Source organism: Lissotriton vulgaris, unplaced genomic scaffold, assembly GCF_964263255.1.
Source record: "Lissotriton vulgaris unplaced genomic scaffold, aLisVul1.2 SCAFFOLD_1118, whole genome shotgun sequence".
Lineage (NCBI taxonomy): Eukaryota > Metazoa > Chordata > Amphibia > Caudata > Salamandridae > Lissotriton > Lissotriton vulgaris.
In genome coordinates this window covers 543,127-559,335 of record NW_028242591.1, presented here as the reverse complement: position 1 = coordinate 559,335, position 16,209 = coordinate 543,127, and the positions used below count along the sequence as shown (strand labels likewise).

Below are 16,209 nucleotides of genomic sequence, written 5' to 3'. Positions count from 1 at the left end.
AGTTGTTTGATTTAATTCGCAATGTAACGAGATTAAGTATATATGCACACAAATAGCTTGTAAACAGCTTTTTTGACATTTTCAATAATTTGGAATGTATTGATGTATTGAATTTCTGTATGTGTTTAAATGTATTGTCAATATGTGTAGAGATTTATGTATAATATGAAATAATTGATTTTTGCGTCATTTTGGTTAGGATTAATGTGACATTTTGCTTGGTTGATGATGTGTTCCTAGTATGGCCTAACAAAAAATTGAATTCCCTTTTTTCCACAAAAATAAAATCAGAATAAAGAGGCAAAAATCATTGCCAAGATAGACATAATTAATTTTGTCCATCTTTTGTCTTGATCGGAAATCCGATCTTAAATGAATGGAGGTGTGGGTAAATTTTCCTATTTACTTACTCTTCACTCAAGCATAAAAGAACCTGTCACTTCTTTAGACTTACCCTTTCTTGGTGATATAAGACCAAAGTTTCACCAGCGAACCTCTTAGCTATCCATCACTCTCACTGTTATACACGAAAAAATCCCTAACTAGTGCTTCAAGTTTTGCCTAACTATCTGCACTTACTTCATCAAGGCCAGTAACCTCACTGCAGGGTGGCTTCCATTTACCACCCACTTCAATATCCCCGGGAGAATTCCAGGCAACATGTAACAGTACAAACTGGTTTTGGTTAATACATAAATCAATATTCCAATACACAACTAATTACCTATCTCAACTAAAACCTAACCATAGCCCTGCTACCAAAGAAATACTGATGGCGCGAGATTACCAGTTTAAGATATTTCTATAACAACATACCCACCTGGGTCCACAAACATACACACTTTAAACCGGTAAACTACTTTCCTGCCTATCAGTTGTTTTATATTTTATACCTGAACACCATAACTTACCAAGTACTTGTCTATTTTATTTATTCTAATCACAGAGAAACCTGGATCTGGTAGTTAGAATAATAGGTAGGATAAAAATGTATCTTACCATAAAATAACCACAGACTCGAGAAAGTTTTAAACACTTTATCGAAGCAATATTTTGTGAGTCAAATACCAATACAAAGCAGTTAAAGACTTTTTAATAAGAAAAATCATAATCAAGGAGAAAATCATTAGCAACTATGCAGAATTATTCTTAGACATTGGTACCTGAGAAGGGTGAGAAAAGGAAATGGTACAAAGACATACCACACAGATTTATATTTACCTAGAAATGTGCGAGGACCAATCCCTGGTTAAAGGGCTTTTTAAAAAACGGGCTCCTGACTATTCAGGAGCCAACAGGTAAGGACAGGTACAGGACAGGACAGGAAACCTCCGCTAAGTGCTACCCCAGCGTCGCACCCCTCTATGCAGCTATTCTCGTTCCCTTCTAGATGACAGAGTCTTCTCCTTCAGCAAACCCCTGATTCTTCTTCAGCATAGGCTGGGTCAGTGACAGGTCTGTGACAAATCGGACAATCTAACTGACTAAGCCTACCTTAGTTATACCAATTTCAGGGTATTTACCACCCCCCAATGTTGCAAATTCGTGTATTCCCTTTATTTGATTGGACAGAAAGATGGGGAGAGGTCATCACACCATACCTGTATGAAGTCATTTTTCTTTTTTTTAATTAAGCTAGATTCCCGTCCATAATTTCACTTTCCAATGCTTTTATTCCACCCTGCATTATTTCATTTTGTTTCATATACAATGTAAAACATTTTAGTCTCTTTTATTCCTTTCTCCGAGTCTGGAGGTGAGGTTCCCAGACACATCACTGGTAAGATGGGACTTGGAAGGTTTTCAATGCTAATGAATTCAAGGCTTTCAAAGTTCCAGTGTGCATGCACCGTAAATCCAAGATGGAGAATACAGACACCCTTCAGGCCCAAATACGAGCTATCAAAGTCAAGGAGAGAGAAGGAGTAGTTTCTTTTCTGTAACTCCAGTTCTGTAGTAGGGGTATCTCTGTTATAGTCATAATCTAGTGAATAGTCCCGCCCATGTGCGTGGACCCCGGAGCAATCAAAAATAATCTCTAAAGTGTCGAAAAAATGCAGAACTGCGCAGACACTTAAGAGAGAATTTAAAGACATATAATGCAGCCTATAAAAGGCTACACTGTCCAGTACTTCAGCTAGAAATTCCACCAAAAATCCACAAAACCAGCAAAGCCTGTCCAGATTTCCTTTGTCTTCAGTACAAACCCCTCTGGAAGATAGAGAGGAAGACATGGACAGACAAGCCCCATAGGCTGCCATTATGTGGCTCAGAATAGGATACTGTGCCTTTAAGAGAACTTTCCAGAACTTCACAGTATCCCAGAATGCCTTGCAGGTCTCTCTTACTTTCAGTTCTTTTTGAAGGCGTAACACGCCCGACCTGTAGCATTCTTTACATCTCTCCACCGGGGAGGAGGCCGGGCGCTTATGACTATAACAGAGATACCCCTACTACAGAACTGGAGTTACAGAAAAGAAACTACTCCTTCTGTAGTAGGGGATCTCTGTGTATAGTCATAATCTAGTGAATAGAATGGCAAGCCCATCCCCACACCAAAGCGGCGGTGGAGAAAAGAAACCAACACCACTATCGTGCGAACAAATTCCGCAGCGAAGCCTGTCCAACCTGAGCATCTGCTCTGGCATCAGCGTCCAGACAGTAATGCTTAGCAAAGGTATGAACCGACTTCCAAGTGGCAGCCTTGCAAATTTCTGCAATCGGCACATTACGGAGCAAGGCTGTCGTGGCAGCTTTGCCCCTGGTGGAATGAGCCTTAGGCTTACCCCCTAAGGTCTTATTAGCTTTCTGGTAACATAGTTGTATGCAGGACACAATCCACCTAGAAATGGACTGCTTAGAGGTCACAACACCCGTCCTGACTGATCCGTAATTGATAAACAATTGGTCTGACCTACGAATATCTTTAGTCTTATCCAGATAAAATTTCAACACCCTCCGAACATCCAGGGAATGTAAGGACCTTTCCGCTGGAGATGAAGGATTCTGAAAAAACGTAGGCAAAGTTATAGTTTGGTTGACATGAAAGTCAGAAATAACCTTGGGAAGAAATTTAGGGTGAGTACGCATAACAACCTTAGCAGCATGAAATACAGTATAAGGTTCATTACAACACAACGCCTGAATTTCACTCACCCTGCGGGCCGATGTAATGGCCACGAGGAACGCCGCCTTCCAGGACAGGTGCTGCAACGAAGCCTTATGAATGGGTTCAAAAGGCTCCTTCATCAAACTGGACAGCACCACATTCAATTCCCATGAATGCGAAGGAAGCCTGACAGGAGGGAACACTTTCTTCAAGCCTTCCAAAAAGTCTTTGATCACAGGGATCTGAAAGAAGGAAGTCTGTGAAGGGCTTTTCCTGTAGGCAGTCAATGCAGCGAGATGAACCCTAATAGAGTGAACATTAAGGCCAGATCGCGCCAAATGTAGAAGGTAGGGAAGGATGACATCTTCCTTGCACGTCGTAGGATCAAAGTTCCTGGACACACACCAGATACAAAACCTCTTCCACTTGTAAGCGTAGGACGTCCGAGTGGAGGGCCTCTTAGACTCCTTCAGTATGTCCATGCAATCTTCTGGTAGATTCAAATGGCCATATTGCACTACCTCAGGAGCCATGCCGCCAAACTCAAGGATGAGAGGTTGGGGTGCACCATCTGCCCCCCGAACTTCGTGAGAAGGTCCGGCCTGCACGGCAACCGTATGTGTGGAAGGAGGGACCGGTGTAGAAGGGCCGTGAACCACCACTGTCTGGGCCATTCCGGGGCAATCAGGATCATTCGTGCCCTGGACCGGGACAGCTTGATGAGCACCACCGGAATCAGAGGGATGGGCGGAAAAGCGTAAACAAAGCTGTTCGACCAGTTGATCCAGAGTGCATTCCCCAGCGTCCCTTGCTGGTAGTACCTGGAGGCGAAGTCTCGGCATTTGCTGTTTTCGGCGGTGGCGAACAGATCTACGTCTGGAGTCCCCCACCTTGTGAAGACTTCTCCTAGTACGTCGTCGTTTATGACCCACTCGTGGTTTTCCAGAATCAGTCTGCTCAGTGCGTCCGCCTGAACATTCTGCACACCCGGCAGATGTGTAGCCGTTATCGTCAATCCTCTTGCCAGAAGCCAGTGCCAGATCGTCTGCGCATCCCGAGACAGGGTGCGCGATCTTGGCCCCCCCCTGCTTGTTGAGGTAATACATCGTGGTCGTATTGTCCGTCTGTGCAAGCAGAGAGTTGGTCCGGAAGGACGGATGAAAGGCCTTCAGCTCCAAGTGAACAGCTCTGAGTTACAGGAAATTGATGTGATACGTGGACTCCGTCTGAGACCACGTGCCTTGGATCTGTAAGTCCCCCGAATGCGCTCCCCAGCCCTGGAGAGAAGCATCCGTCACGATCGTCTGAGTAGGAATGTCTTTGTGGAAGGGAACTCCTCTGAGGAGATTCTCCGCTGAACACCACCACGTCAGAGACTGAAGAGCATGCAGAGACAGTCGTATCTTGTCGTCCCAAGATCCTCTCCTCTGGTCCCATTGGTCCTCCAAGCACTCCTGCAGAGGTCTCATGTGTAGTCGTGCATGAGGAGTGAGGAAGATACAAGAGGCCATCGACCCCAGTAGAGAAGACACCGTCCTCACTGTTGTAGATGGAGCGGTCATAAGAGCCTGAGCCTTCCGAAGGATCGATCTCCGTCGCTCCTCCGAAGGAGACACGCTTGCTGACAGCGTATTGATGGTGGCCCCCAAGTATTGAATACATTGGACCGGGATCGGGACAGACTTGGACATGTTGATGTGCAACCCCAACTTGTTCAAGAGAACGCACGTCTTCCGGAAGTCCGCTTGGGCTTCTGAGAAGGAGGAGGCCTTGATCAACCAATCATCCAGGTACGGGTAGACAAACACCTTGCCTTTCCTTAGGTGTGCCGCTACCACTGCCATGCACTTCGAGAATGTCCTGGGTGCAGATTTCAGTCCGAAAGGCAGCACCGTGTATTAGTAATGATTGGTGCCAACTTGAAACCGCAGAAACTTCCTGTGCTTGTGCGCGATGGGCACGTGGAAGTACGCATCTTGTAGGCCTATGGCACAAAGCCAGTCCCCCTGTTGCAACTGAGGATAAATCTGATGCAACGACAGCATGCAAAACTTTTCTCTGCGAATCCACTTGTTTGCCTGCCGCAAGTCCAGAATGGGGCTGAACTCGTTCTTGTCCTTTTTGCGAACCAGAAAGAACCGGGAGTACAGACCTCTTCCTCTTTGAGACAGAGGTACGTCTTCTATCGCCCTTTTCCTTAACAGAATATCGGCCTCCGCCTAGGGCTCGCGTAGTTGATACTGCGAGCTGACCGGAGGGATTGCTGGAGGAGGGCTGATGAACCGAAGACTGTATCCATTGCAAACAATATTCAGCACCCACTTGTCCTGAGTAATTTTTCTCCACTCTGCCAGAAAAAATTGAACGCTTCCCCCCACTGGAGTGGGTAACGGATGACGGGGAAGTAACCGCTCAGGGTCGAGACCCGGCCGGGCCCTTGTTCGCGGTAGAGGACTGCTGTCCACCTCTACCCCTCTGACGTTTTTGGAAAGGTCTTCGGAACTGCTGCTGTTGTTGCTGCTGCTGTTGTCCCGAAGACTGTCCTCTTCCTTTCCCTTGCGAGCCGAACCGCCGTTGGAACTGGCGGTAGGGTTTCTTGTCCTTGGGCTTCTCCAAGCCCACCGCCGTCAGGGTTTCTGCCTCGGCCTTCATCCGGGCCATCTCGTCATCTGCGTGTTTACCGAAGAGCGTGTCCCCGGAAAACGACAGGTTGGCCACTCGCTGTTGCGCCTCAGGCTTGAGAGACGTAAGCCTGAGCCATGCATGGCGGCGCTGGTTGATACCGTGGCAGTAGCCATGTGCAGCTAACAAGGAGATATCCGCCGCGGCACTGATGGCCTGGTTCGAGACCAGCATCCCCTCCTTGACAATTTCCATGAAGTCCTCCCTCCTATCACGCGGCACAAGGTCCGCGAACTGCTCCATGGAATCCCAAAGCGCACGGTCATATCGTCCCAGCAATGCCGAGTCGCTGGAAGCCTTCATTGTGGTGGAAGAAGTCCCACATGCCTTCCTTCCCGCCGAATCAATCCAGCGGCTCTCCTTGTCTGGAGGCATGGTGGAGGACGGGGAGGTAGAATGCTGTTTTCTGGCCGCCGTAACTATCACTGAGTCAGGGACCGGGTCCATCCTCAGGAAGGCAGGGTCTGAGTCCGGTGCCCTGTACTTTTTCAAAAGTCTAGACGGGGCGGCCTTCACCACCGCAGGTGTAAGAAATAGTTCTTGTGCCGGTTCAACCAGTCCCGGAACCAAGGGCAACAGAGGGCGAGACAGATGCTTCTTGTGCAAAGTCTCGAATATCACGGACGTCGTAGGTGTAGGAGCCGTCACCGTGATACCCAACTTCGCGGCCCCCCTCAGGAGAACCTCCTGGAATATACCGATGTCATCGATAGGAGACACCCTAGTCTCCGGGGAATCGGACAAAGTAGGGGAATAGGAGCGGGTCCTAGAAGACGTATCGGTCCTGGATCTATGTCTCCTATGGTGCCGTCTGGAACGGGTGGAGGACCTGTGCCTGCTCCTCGATCGTTCCCTCCGTCTGGAGCGAGACTTCGATCTCCTGGGCCTCGGCCGGTCCACTGGCTTCTCCGGGGTGGCCGACTTGGGCTTACGTGGTTCCTTAGATTTAGGAGTCTTCTTAGGAGGGGTCGGGAGATCGGGCAACGAGACCGACCTCGGCGGAACCGGTGGAGGCTTTTCAGGCAGAGGAGGCAAAGGAGGAGGGGTAGGAGTCCTCGGACGCGGGCCTCTAGGTAACGGAGGAGGAGGTGGAACAGACTTCTTTGGAGTATACACCTCCGAGTACACCGATCCCGGTGACCCACCATCCTTCCCGGGCTGAGGGGAGCCCCCCACAGTCCTAGGCCGCGTAGTACGATCCTTCGACGCCGCCGACCGGTGTTCAGGCGTCGACCGTCGGCCCCTCGACGTCGAGCGGCCCTTCGGCGTCGACCGCCTCCTCCTCTTCGGCGTCGAACGGCTGCCGTGTCTCGACGTCGACCCGGACCATCTTGACGATGACCCTCTGCGTCTTGACGGCGATCTCTTGCACCTCGACGGCGACCGCCTCGACGTCGCCTTGGAGCGTCTCGACGTCGACCTCGACCTCCTACGCCTCGACGGCGAACGCCTCCGTCTCGCCGGCGAGTGCTTTTGCGTCGACGGCGGGCTCGACGACGAAGATCCCCTCGACGACGATGAAGCCTTGTGTCTTGACGGCGATCGACGGTATCGCCTCGGCGGCGAGCGTCGACGCCGATCCCGTCGACGCCGAGAGCTCGACGTCGACGACGAAGACAGCGACGATGACAATGTCTCTGTGTTCGACGGCGGCCTATGCAGGTCCCTCGACGTCGACGGGTAACGTTTTCTCGACCCAGAGCCCTGGGAAGATGGGGAGCCGGCCTTGGACTTCCCCCTCGACGTCTTGGTGGGTGCCACCGACCCAGACAGAGAATGGGGACGTGTGCTGGGCTTCCTGCCCCCAGGGAGCCCCCCAGGGGCCTCAGCATGGGCAGGTGAAGCCCCTCCAGACCCACCTTGCGTCTTCTGTCTTCTTTCTTCTAGTCCCTGAAGCCTGATCTTCAGTCTGTCCTTCAGGGTCCTGCCAGTGAAACCTTGGCAGATCTCACACTCCTCAGGGATGTGGGAAGAGGGAAGGCAGAGGATACAGACCTCATGGGGGTCTGTCTTGTCCTTTTTCCTGGAGCACTCCGGGCATTTGTCGAATAATGCAGGCATTATGGACGACCAAGGGGTGCAAGAAACCAAGAAGAAAGCTTTAAAGTACTGAAAAAGTACACAAAATCGAGTTTAGTGCAAAAAACACCAACAAAACCCTTGAAAAGGGAGAGCTCAATGCTCCAGGGTCCTGCTTGCAGGAGCCGGAAAAAAGAACTGAAAGTAAGAGAGACCTGCAAGGCATTCTGGGATACTGTGAAGTTCTGGAAAGTTCTCTTAAAGGCACAGTATCCTATTCTGAGCCACATAATGGCAGCCTATGGGGCTAGTCTGTCCATGTCTTCCTCTCTATCTTCCAGAGGGGTTTGTACTGAAGACAAAGGAAATCTGGACAGGCTTTTCTGGTTTTGTGGATTTTTGGTGGAATTTCTAGCTGAAGTACTGGACAGTGTAGCCTTTTATAGGCTGCATTATATGTCTTTAAATTCTCTCTTAAGTGTCTGTGCAGTTCTGCATTTTTTCGACACTTTAGAGATTATTTTTGATTGCTCCGGGGTCCACGCACATGGGCGGGACTATTCACTAGATTATGACTATACACAGAGATCTCCTACTACAGAAATTAGAGTACAAAAATAAATGAATGCACTGTATACCACTTATTTCTACTCTAACCCCATTAATTTATTTTTAACTATTGGATTATAAATTAGCAAGACACACAAGGTTTAGTTTAAACAAACTGTATGCGCTAGCATGTGAGATTCGAAGCAGCCATTTTGGGCTCTACTGCGCAGCTGCAAATAATTTCCACCAAAAGCAAAGAACGTCATACTACGTAGATGCAGTAGACGCATGCGCAGAAGTGTTCCCGCGTTTTCGGCAGCCATATTAAGACACTCGGGTTACTTGTTAGTAAAGCACATAGAAAAGCTTCCCCTAGATACTGAAATGTTGTGTGGTGCAATTATTAGTACTTACAAAACATGTTGGTTAATAAGTTACATGTTATTTCGAGAGGGCTGAATCCAAGCAAGTTTCTTTTACGTATGAAACCTTGCTCCATCACTGCTTTGACTTGCTTACCCTGACTGCACGTGCTATTACATGTGTACCTTTGAACTGGTGCCAAATTCATCTCCCCCCTCCAATGCCCGGGAACCGGTAACAACAGGGGCAGACAAGCAAGTTATTGGTGTTCATACTTCCCACCCTATTCATGCATTTGTAGTGACTGCCTCGGTCCAGGCGTGTATCACAAGTGTAAATAGGGAAATTACTTAACTCACCAGGACATCGGGCAGCATGTCCTGCGCCCGACGCCTCAGGGGTGCTGATGGGCGCAGACAGGCTTGCCTTAAGCATGCCTTTGGCGCGCCCGCTGCATGCCTCCACACCATGGCCAGGTTTATGTACACAATTGTTAAAGGCCACGGAGGAGACTAGACCGCCTCCCTCTCAAGATGGCTGCCGTTGTGTGGCACAAACCTGAAGTGACTGATCCGGTTTGGAAATCCTCCCTCCACTCAATCAGCAACAGCTGTGGTGCATCAGGGAGGATTTTCATTGTCTGAGAGATGGCCCACAGGAGCTGGTGTAAGTGAGCTAGGGGTCAGGATCCCAGTTAAAACGGAAATATAGTGAGGCAAGATAAACACAATAATCAAATGGGCAGTGTTAAAAACAATTCTAAAACTAGTTAAAACCCATTAAAAAATTAAGGTTCCTAAATAAAAGGATTAAACGGATTGCCACTTTTTCTGCTTGCGTTCCTGTCTGCCAGAAGAGCAATCAGTCTCTGGCTCTTAACTAATTACTGCACATCCGTCGCAAGGCTGGTTTTAAGTACCCAATGCTAAAGGCCAGGGAGGAGGCTAGACTGTCTCCCTCCCAAGGTGGTGGCCGCTGTGTGGCACAAACCAGACATGAGTGGTCCAGTTTGGTAATCCTCCCTCCACTTAATCAGCAACAGCTGTGGTGGACTGGGAAGGATTTTAAGTGCATGAGAGATGGCCAGCTGGCGTAAGTGAGTTGGGGTTTCCTAAATAAAAAGATTGCCGCATTTTCTGCTCGTGTTCCTGTCTGCCAGAAGAGCAAGTAGTCTCTGGCTCTTAACTAATTTCTATAATTACTATATTCAAACAGCTGGCTTGACAATCTAGCCCTACGCCAGACCTCATTGCCTTCTAACATTAAAGCACTACGCTATTACCAATTGGTCTGTAATCAAAGCAGTTCAGCTTGTGTCAACTTGATGCTATAGTCGAACTAACAGGTTTATTCTTGCTCACTGGCTGGAAAAAAACACATTACACAGAATCCTTATCAGACCATCCATTTCTCACTGAACATTAACACAGCAACTAATGATTTTATAAGCAGTAATATATTCATATCTGTACAATCTTACAAGAAATTCAGTGTAAACTCATTCCAATAATCCTTTCCCACCTCCCAAAACCTGTGACTGGAAATATCCGTGAAACAACTCCATCAGTGGTTAACCTAGGCCTTTGACTTGGTGAACCTTCTGGAAATGATATGCCTGAGACATAACAGGACAAACAGCTAGTTCATCTACAATGTAAAAGTACAAACAAAAAAAATGCCAGATCTTGAAAGACTTTGGAGGTATCCACTCAACCTAATTGATACAAAGTAGTTCCAAAAGTGAAACAGAATCAACCACACCTCCATCAAAAAGGCCAAAGGCTGCCACTAAGCACAACACATCTCGGAGACTTCATAAACATAAAGAGCTCGTCAGAATGATCAATGAATTATGGAACCTGAATTGGATATTAGTACATAACAACACTACTGGAACTCTGTGATACCTTAGCAGAACATTTCCACAAGAAAGTCTCTAAGATCAAAGCTTATTTCCATTCAGAATCAAGCAACATCCACTCAAAATCTCCCCTACCAAATCAAGCTACTCTGAATCCTCAACAAAAACTGTACCTATTAAACCTACTGACATACAAAGAAACTGCTTAAAGACATAAACATGGCTGGGTATGCCACTGGCCTTCAACTGTCAAGCATTTTTAACCCCTTGGCCGCGGCGGTAATTCCGCCACAGCGCTGGAGGTGAGGGGGGCCGCGTGGCGCTGCCATGCTCGTGACAGAACTACGCTGTCATGACCACGGGCGAGCTGTGCTCATGATGGCGATGTTCCGTCACGACTCCGCCCACTCACTAATTCGCCCGCACAGGCAGGGCATCAGTGCCGCACAGGAGGAGCGGCTGCGGCATGACGGAAACACACAGTCATGAGCACACGCCGCCCATAACTCATGACGGCGTAGTTCCGTCATGAGCAGGGAAGGCGTTAAGTCAATACTACTTGAGTTCCCTGCTGCACACTAACTAGAGAGATTATCAACTCCTCCCTAACAAACCTGTCCTAAAGAAACAGTGATTTGACCCAAGCTGACCGAGCTAACTATAAACTTATAGCACAGTGACCTTTCTTAGGCAAACTCTTTGAAAATGCAGCGTTTGTCAAATAGCCACTTTCATTGAACATAACGGTTTTCAGTCAGACATAATGGGTACACACTATGGAAACAACATACTTAAAGTCTCTGTCAACAACAATGGGGTTGCTGCTCCATGATCACTTGACCTATTATTAGGTTATGATGCAGGGTGACCCACTAGCTACCAGATCTAAGGCTATATGATGGTGGGATACCAGGGCAAGGAACTGAACTAAATAAACATCTACCTCACAGTACTGTCCCCAAATTGTCTCAGTATCACCAAAGAATCTTTCATCCTTCTCTAGTTCAGCAAGTGTTTCCCAAGGGCTATAATATCACACCTCTACTCTTCAGCATTTGCCTACTCCCTCATCTGAAACATGTGAAGTTTTTAAACCACACCTACAACTACTAAGCATATGACACTAAAAACATTTTAAACATCAAAAATCCCTAACAGGTAAGATCTTCAAGAATCAGAGAATTCTTATTAACTGTGGATCAATGGATGCTAGAGAATCATATCAAGCTCAAATCTTCAAAAACAGAAATACTCACCTGTAGCTCATAGCAAAACTACAGCTCCATATCCCCTCGACCCAGAATATGGGTCAGGCAGCTATCACTTTGACTGAAGTGAAAAACATTGTAGTGATTAAAGACTCTAACACTGCTCTTCAATCCCAAAGTGACTAGTAACTCATTTGACAGAATGAGAATCCTCCAAACCATTTACCACTACCTGGGTTTCTTGCATATAGCTCTAGTATGGGTCTCTCTAATTCGAGTAATAGAAAGACTGGATTATGTCAATAGATTGTAGGTTGATCTGATTAAAAATTCAAATTCCAAACTACAATAAATTCTGAAACCTGCAGCCAGAAAAGTTTGCAACCTAAACAGAAGTGGCCATGTTGGCCCTGAATTCAAAGTGCTACACTGGGCAGAAGTATATCTTTCAAAACCCTCTGCTGTGCACAGTGGGTAGCTGCTTTCCAATACCAACATGCACATTATAGAAAAAATGTCAAAGAAACTCAAATCCATGAAACATCATTTGTAATTTAGAAGAGCGAGAACGGCATAGCTGTTTGCATGACATAGGAGTCAAGTAACTGTAAAGCCACCACCCTTATTGATTTATATATACTGATTCTGAACCTTTCCTCACACCTATTGTCTTCACTTAAATTCACTTAAATTCACACTTTCATCGCTTTCCACTAGAAGTGTCTAATGTGATCAGTCACTGAAGCATTATCCTACTCGCAGACTCTCTTGACATCATACATGGCACTAATAAAGAACATGGCGACCAACCCCTTTCTCTCATTCACGCACCTCAGCTCCAGAACCATTGACCATTGGTCTTCAGAGCACTTAAAACTTCAACAACCATTTTGGTCTGCCATGGAACCACCACAAGCGCCATACTGTGAGAGAGCCCTCAGCACACTTTTGAATCTGGGTATGGTAGGTGGTGGAATAACTGAAGCAGATTAAAAGGTAGTGGAGGTAAGGAACGAGAGGCCTGGGAGCAGAGGAGGATTCATAGAGGGCTGGCACTGGTTTTAGAATGTTTTACCTGCAAAAGCTCTCAAAATAAAAATTGGGCCAACAGTCCATCCTAGGTGTGTCATTCGTGTTCCCCTCTTTGCTATGTCTTTGTAGTGGATTGCCTCATGCCTCTGTACCTACCTGATAACCACCAGTGAATTCTCCTTTTGTTTCACAATGTGCCTCTCATCCTATCCCTCTTTCAAATTTACCAGTGTCCTTTCCCTCACTATCAGTTTAAAATACCATAACTCGCACCTTCTCTTGTAGACTCAGGAGTCATGTTCTTCTTTCCATGACATTGCCACAAAGATGACTGCTTTGTCCATGGCATTCTCATGGCCCACAGAGTCAAGACTTTGTTTCTCATTCTCCAGAATCCTATCCATCAACTTCTACATTTTTGCCTAAGATTGCATTTCCAATCGTGTCACACTTTTCACTATTGACTTCAAATCCTGCTTTTCTCATATTAATTGCCTCTGCAGTCCTATGCCACTATTCCATTGCCAAAAATGCCTGTCCCTCTATGTTATTGCCCCCACAGTCCTGTCATTCACATTTTCATATTGAATCTAGACTTTATTATGCTTCCCTTTCTCCTTCTTTCAAGTCATTTGCCTCTTTTTGTTACATCAATTTTCTTGTTCTATGCAACTTCCTTTTTGGCCCTCTACCTTTCTAGTTTAACTGTATTTCTCATTTAGACATGGTTCCCTGTACCTTGCCTTACTTTGGCACAGCTGCAGCTCTCTGCTCTAAAAGGTGAACAGCCATTGGCAAACAGGACCCTTTAGGTGGATTCTGCGATGTGGTGCAAATAGTCATACCTCGGGCCATTATTGGTGCGGGGACGGAATGTCTGTTGTAGGAAAAGGGCTAGTGAAACAGCCAAGTTGATGGGTGGGCGCATTCAAGACTCCATATAATGGGTAACCCTCAGCTAATGAAAATGAAATGAGTCACAGAGAAATAAAGCAGATGAGCATGTGATTTAGGGGGGTATACTTTGACTAGCCCTTATGTAGCCGCTGCCCACCAAAAAAGGATTACAGAGCAATTACATTTTCGTATGCTCGGAGGAGAAACCAGCTCTCTTGTAAAACGTAGACCTAAATAAAATAGGACAGTGGCCTATCAATATGATGAGGTTTTATGTTCTAAACTCAAGTATGCACCTTGCTATTGATATTTTTTTCATTACTATGTACAATATCAGTTTGTTTAGGCTTGTAATCAATATAAATAGACACTAAATGAACAACTTGGACAAATAGATTTAGATGTTGTGCACCCACAATCTTCTCCTAAGACAGTGTTGGCAGAACTGGCTCCTATCTTCTTAAACAGTCGTAAGGAATCCAGATTAAAGGCATGCAGTATTGAAGATCCTTGTACTCACTTACCAGTGAGGTAACGTAAATGGCACAAAGGATGAATGCCTCAAGACTTCATTGATAAATGCTTCAGTGTAATGTAATTTAGTTCTGTCTTCAAACCTAGGGAGCCTGGTGTTTCCAATCTGTTCATCTGCAAAGAAAATAACAGCTTTTTTTGCCTGTATTTAAAACCATGTTTCATATAGGTCAATAATTAATAAATATTAAACTGTTCTCATATATTGATGTTACCAATTTCTGCATGGATCTTGATTTGCGCTTCAGGACAGTGAAGCAGATACAGAACTATCCACTGAAGAGCAGATGATACAGTGTCGAAACCTAGGGAAAACAAAGGGATATTTATTCCGCATGGTTAAAGCAAGCATGCTGTGTATTATTTATGACAATGGTGCCAAATGTAAGGTCTTGGAGGGCAGGATAAATCCCACATCTTCAGGATAATCACCTAGTCTATCGGTGATTTCCGTTATGTTTAAATGTTTGTTAAGGTTCCTTATTTGGATATCATAATGGTCTGGCATGGATCAGGCACTCTTGCGCTCTCACTGAAAATCCATAGAATAGAAATATGTGTGCTAGACGTTAAATAATTTTCAAAATTCTAATAGCTTTCAGCCATGCTATGGCATTTCAATGCAAACATGATAATAGAAGATAAAATGAAAGGGAGGGGGGAGAGACAATCAAAGGGAAATAAAGGTTAACCCAATAGGTATTTTGACAGTACAGTGGAGACCATGTAATGATGGTTGTTCATGACTTGTCCTGCCTAGACCACTAGGAAATTGTCCATTTCCATATTTTATTGGAAATTACAGAAATTCAGAGCAGCTAAATCAACAATGCTGTGTACACAAGACATATGCAAATGAACGTCCAGGATACAGATAAAAGGCCATGTATTCAAAAAGGCAATAGGGAGGTATCCATGAAGACGATGTCACAAACAAGTGGGTGGTAAGGAGATGGATATCTAAAAGGATATAGAAAGGGTCAGAAGAGAAAGAGAGGATAGATAAAGATGGGGAAGAGAAGAAAGAGAGTAGAGAGGGGAGAGGAAGGAAAGGCTGTAAAAGATGGGAGGTGTTGCACCATGATAAGGTGGCTCAGTTCTGACACTGCCCGTTTAGGCCTGGGTTTATGCGTGACAAATGGTGGAGTTGGGACCCGGGAGTTGCAGGGGGTTTGGGGATTGACAGGATCACGGCGGTTTGTGGGATTTAAAGTATATATCCAGTGAGTTCCATAGTTTTCTATGTGAGGACCGCCATGAGGTGTTGTGAAGAGTGATGTTGTCTGCCCCTCGGAGGTTAATCACCCAATTTAGCCAGCAGGCGTAGCTAGCTCGTTTGGTGTCTTTCCAGTTGTTTAGGATGACCTTAACTGTCGCCGTAAGAAGAAGGTCAAGAAGGGCGCTGTCCTGCTCAGATAGTTGGGTTTCCTTAATAAAGCCAAAAACGAGGTAGGGAAGCTCCTTGGTAGGAGATATGTTAAATACTTTGTGTATGAAGTTAAATACTTTGTCCCAATAGGCTGTGACGCAGTCGCATTGAAGGTTGAGATGGTCTAGATCTCCCTCAGCCCGCTTGCAATTCCAGCAGAAAGCGTCAGGGCAGAGTTTGTGGGCAGACAAACAAGCAGGCGTCCAGAAGACTCTGTGCATGAGCCAGAACTTGGTTTGTGATAACGTAGGGCTTATTTTGTGGCTCATACAAGATCTCCACGTCGTGTCCATTTTCAAATTAGTCTTGTACTTGCTAGACAATCCTTAGTGAATTCAAGTCAATTAGATATCTCAGAAGGCTGGACTGCAAAATGACCGATGTACACAGGACCAAATCAAGAATGGTATTACAGATCCTTTTATAACCGAATGAGAAAGAACAGATGAAGAAAACCACAAACCCCCTGAGAAGGTCGCTAGCACTATTCACTGTGGGTGAAACCTGTGTTGGTTGGGAGTAAAGT

The 16,209-nt window shown here is 46.0% G+C and overlaps 1 protein-coding gene across 1 annotated transcript in view; it reads right to left on the bottom strand.

The window, feature by feature from the left end:
- LOC147668898 (cytochrome P450 1A4-like) overlaps window positions 1-16,209 on the bottom strand; it is a 233,194-nt gene that overhangs the window by 35,641 nt on the left and 181,344 nt on the right. Inside the window, exons 4-5 of the mRNA XM_086948370.1 lie at window positions 14,470-14,559; window positions 14,245-14,368 (exon numbers count right to left, since the gene is read on the bottom strand). Coding sequence (XP_086804496.1) covers window positions 14,245-14,368; window positions 14,470-14,559 — 214 coding nt within the window. The remainder of the gene's footprint in view (window positions 1-14,244; window positions 14,369-14,469; window positions 14,560-16,209) is intronic.